Source organism: Cygnus olor, chromosome 34, assembly GCF_009769625.2.
Source record: "Cygnus olor isolate bCygOlo1 chromosome 34, bCygOlo1.pri.v2, whole genome shotgun sequence".
In the NCBI taxonomy this organism is placed as follows: domain Eukaryota; kingdom Metazoa; phylum Chordata; class Aves; order Anseriformes; family Anatidae; genus Cygnus; species Cygnus olor.
Window position 1 is genome coordinate 634,910 of NC_054091.1, and position 4,793 is coordinate 639,702.

At 51.9% G+C, this 4,793-nt stretch overlaps 1 protein-coding gene across 1 annotated transcript; it reads right to left on the reverse strand.

The window, feature by feature from the left end:
• Positions 1-3,833: 3,833 nt before the first annotated feature.
• LOC121062734 (olfactory receptor 14A16-like) lies at positions 3,834-4,793 on the reverse strand. Its single transcript, XM_040542903.1, has one exon. The coding sequence runs from the start codon at positions 4,791-4,793 to the stop codon at positions 3,834-3,836; it is 960 nt and encodes a 319-aa protein (XP_040398837.1).

A 4,793-nucleotide genomic window follows, 5' to 3' on the forward strand; every position in this document is an offset into this window, starting at 1 on the left:
CACTGCTCACTGTCCTCTTTGCTATATTCTTTCCAACCTTGGCTTCTGGAACGGCAAGTCCTTGAGGTCAGAACAAAAAAAGCCTGAAGCAAGGAAGTCTTACTTTGTGAGGTGGAGGACCTTGTTAGGGAACCCTTGGGCAAACCGGATTCCAAAGAAGTGGTGGTTAAGAACATGACTGGGAGAAGTAAGTAGGAATTTATAAAGCGGAAAATGTGTTTAACAAAGCTGACTGCCTTCCACTAAAAGTTGTCCTCAGATCGTGGAGGCTTGTGGTTGCCCAGGGAAGTTGTGGAGCCTCCATCCCTAGAGGTATTCAGAACCCATCTGGACATGGACCTGGGCAACCTGCTCAGACTGATCCTGTCTGAGCAAAGGGGTTGGCCTAGGCAATCTCCAGAGCTCCCTTCCAACCTCAAACATTCTGTTGTTCTGTGATACCTGGCAGTGTTTCTGAAAACTTTTCTGTGGTACCTCAAACCAGTCTGAGTCCTGGTGCCCATGGAACAGAGTTTGCTTTAAGGATGACTTCACTCACTAGGTAACCCTGATGAGCAGAGATTACAAAAGCAGGCAGTGTCTCAACCCACAGCAGTATTCCCAGGTCCAGACTCCACTGACCAGCTCCTTCTTCCTTGAGGATTATGAACTGGAAGAACATTTGGAGGCCTGTACCTTGGCCTGCCCTCAGCTGGGATAACTTGGCAGCTAGATCACGCTGGTCAGTGCTTGGTTCACCTTTCATGCTCAGAAGTGATTTTTTTCCCCCTTTCATTTGATCTCTATCTTTCTGCCTTTTCTATCTTCTCTGCCCCAACTTGTGCCCCTGCCAGATCACCACACCTACTCAGACCAAGGGCAATCCCAGCCTGCTCTTGAAGCACAGCCTCACCAGGATCCCATGGGACTCTGCAGACAGGCTGTGAGGGCCTGCTCTAGGAGGAGACACTGCATGAGATCAGAGGAGGGCACGTGAAAAACCCAACAGCCAGTGCAGAGGGACAGTGACAGTAATTGTGAGCTGATGTGGGGCCAGAGCAAGGGACTATAAAGATCACCAGTGAAGCCCTCCAGCAACTCCTTTCCACACCCAGGCAGGGAATAACACACCCAGCGGTGCTCCTGAGAGAGGTCAGGACACAGGACAGGAGGCATTGTGAGCTGTGGTGCCGGGCGCTGACACTCAGCCCTGGCTTTGGGGTCTCCCAGCAGGTGCTGCCAGTGCCTGCATCCGCCAGAGCCCCCCAGCCCTGTGGGCAGCACTGAGGCCCGTCCTGACCTTTGGGAGCTGCTCTGGCTGCAGAGGGGCTGCCAGGAGCACTGGGGCTGGTGCTGCCCACCCACACATCCTGCCCCAGGTGTCTCTTGGTCCCTGCAGCCATGGCTGTGACTGAGGGGAGAGGCTGGCCTGGCTGGGACCTGGGGCCTGGCAGTAGTTTGGGGGTGGTGGCCGTGTGAGAACTTGCTGCAGTGCTGTGGCTCCTGTCCACAGGCCTGTCTCTGGGCTGGCCCAGCATCACTGCCCCACTCACAGCCCCATGTCCCCTCTGTGTAGGCACTGCTTGGGGCAGAGGACATGAGGGCTGGGGAAACATCCCCCTGGCATGGTCCCCACAACAGAGCTTGGTGCCTTGTCCCCCCACAGTCCTCCTGGTCTGGCTGCTTCCCCCAGTGCCAGGCCCCAGACCAGCCCTGGCGATGTCTCATGCACGGGCTCATGGACAGCCCTGCTCCAGGGTCTGTGGGGTCTGGGCATGGGTGACAGGGCTGGTCATTCCCCCAGTGCAGACACGAATCCCAGCAGGAAGAAGGAGCCTGACACACTTCCAAGACCAGCTCCCACCTGCGCAGTGGTGAATGGCCCTCCCTGTGATCCGTGCAGGCCTGGGGCTGGCAGTGCTGCTGGGCAGAACAAGTAGGCTGTGGTGCCTGTGGGGTGACCCCGCATGGCTGTGCTGGTCCGGGTGGGAAGCAGACCTAGCCAGGTGGGGGTCCCTGCTGCTAATCCTCCTCCCCAAAGCTTGTGGATGTGGAAGGAGACTGAAGGGATGATGCTGCATTGCCAACATCTCTAGGTGTGGCCAGTTGGTACTTCACTAATAATGACACGAGTCCCTGCCAGTCCCCATTCCCTGTACCTACTGGGTTCCCACTTTCTCCTCTGGGGCTTCATAGTCCTTGCTTACTTGTGAATACCTCAGGTTAGAACTCACTTTCTTCACACAGATACCTGGATTTAGTACTCTCCCTTTGGTGACCCCACCTATTGTGACCTCTCATTTTGTTGGGGCCCAGTCACTGCCCACCCCATGCACACGCTGTCCATAAAGATCCCCCTGGGCTCTTGAAGCAAATTCAGATTCTTTTTCTTAAGAACATCATCTGGAAGTCAGATGTAATGCCGTGACAAATTACCATCTCCACTGTCACTGCACACAAACAGGAGCTATTCAGTCTTGCACCCAGGGAGAAACAACAAGTATTTAGGCCTACTCCTGGCACCATCTTTGGAGGAAGAGCCCAGCCTTTAGGCAGGGCACTGGGGAGATCCCATACAGATGCTATCGTAGAGTCCACTCAGAGAAAGTCTTTAAGATAGACTTTGATACAGGCTTCAGGTGAGACAAAGCAGAGTCATTCCTCACTATCACTGGGAGGAATCCAAATATTATTCTAGGAACAGCAGAAAAACAAACAGCAATAAATAGTAATCAAAAATACATAATTAATATAAAAATAACAAAACACAAAGCTATAACAGGATATATTGTGAGTCATTTGGGAAGAGAGACAGTAACTTAATGAACACTGAAAAACATTCATAAAAGCACTTCTCAAATGACATCCTTGAGCTCCTGATTCCTCATACTGTAGTTCAGAAGGGGTTCAGTGTTGGAGGCACCACCAACTATATAACTGCCATCACCATGTTTAGGGCTGGGGAAGAGATGGAGGGGGGCTTCAGGTAAGTAAACATGGCAGTACTAATATACAGCGAGACCACGGCTAGGTGAGGGAGGCACATGGAAAAGGCTTTGTGCCTTCTCTGCTCAGAGGGGATCCTCAGCACAGCGCTGAAGATCTGCACATAGCACAGCACAGTTACAGCAAAGACCCCCCAGAAACACAAAACCACTAAATATGAGAAGTCTAAGTTCCCTGAGATAGGAATCTGAGCAGAAGATTTCCTGTGGGAAGCCCACGCAGGATCAGTTCGGGAAGGACGGCATCCTGTGGGAGGGACCCCACACTGGAGTAGGGACAGAGAGTGACCGTGAAGGAGCGTCATGGACTGACCACAGCCCCCACTCCCCATTCCTCTGTACTGCTTGGGAGGAGGAGGAAGAGGGTGGATGCGAGTGGGGAGGTATTTTTAGTTTGCTTTTATTTTCTCACTGTTCTTGTCTGGTAGTAACACTCAATAAATTATCTTTATCTCCCTACACTGGGTCTGCTTTGCCCATGAGTGCAATTGGTGAGAGTTCTGCCTGTCCCTTTAAATCAACCCTGGAGCCATTTTCCAGTCTATTTTCTTCATCTTTGAGGAGGCGGGATGAAAGAGCATTATGGTGTTCAGCTGCCCATCAGTGTGAAACAACCACACTGCTCAGCCATTTTGTTGCCATCAGCTTTGAAAGAATACAGGATTTCAGTCAGTGCGTTGGGAAGATCCTGTTTTATTAAGCGGATACTAAGAGAGAGTACTGACAGAGCAGTTTCATTCCTAAGTGGATACTTGGTAAATAAAAAATATTTTTCTAAGAAACTAATGAAAGGAAATGACAATGAAGATAAAAATAATAATAATGATCATGAAACAAGTACTAAGTAAGTCATTTGTGGAGAAAGGGGGAGAATTTGTCACTTTTCAGGAACATCCCTGTAATCATTTTCCTAACAGCACCCTTGAGCTCCTGGTTCCTCATGCTGTAGATGAAGGGGTTCAATACTGGAGGCATCACCGAGTACAGAACTGCCACCACCAGGTCCCCTGCTGGGGAGGAGACTGAGGAGGGCTTCATGTAGGCAAAAAGTCCAGTGATGACAAACAGGGAGACCACAGCCAGGTGAGGGAGGCACGTGGAAAAGGCTTTGTGCCGGCCCTGCTCAGAGGGCATCCTCAGTACAGCCCTGAGGATCTGCACATAGGACACCACAATGAAAACAAAACACATGGATGCTAAACAGACACCAATCATAAGTACCCAAACATTCCTGAGGTAGGAGTGTGAGCAGGAGAGCTTGAGGATCTGGGGAACTTCACAGAAGAACTGGTCCAGAGCATTGCCTTGGTAGAGGGGCAGGGAAAATGTATTGGCAGTGTGCAGCAGAGCAGTGAGAACCCCACTGCCCCAGGCAGCTGCTGCCATCTGGGCACAAGCTCTGCTGCCCAGGAGGATCCCATAGTGCAGGGGCTTGCAGATGGCTACATAGCGATCATAGGACATGATGGTGAGAAGAGAATACTCTGCTGAAAACAAGAAGAGGAACAAAAAGACCTGGGCAGCACACCCCGAGTAGGAAATGGCCCTGGTGTCCCAGAGGGAATTGGCCATGGCTTTGGGGGCAGTGGTGGAGATGCAGCCCAGGTCGAGGAGGGCGAGGTTGAGGAGGAAGAAGTACATGGGGGTGTGGAGGCGGTGGTCACAGGCTACGGCGGTGAGGATGAGGCCGTTGCCCAGGATGGCAACCAGGTAGATGCCCAGGAAGAGCCCGAAGTGCAGGAGCTGCAGCTCCCGTGTGTCTGCGAATGGCAGGAGGAGGAACTCAGTGATGGAGCTGCTGTTGGACAT

Coding starts and splice junctions, on each gene's coding strand:
- LOC121062734 (XM_040542903.1), bottom strand. CDS start 4,793: ATGTCCAACAGCAGCTCCATCACTGAGTTCCTCCTCCTGCCATTCGCA.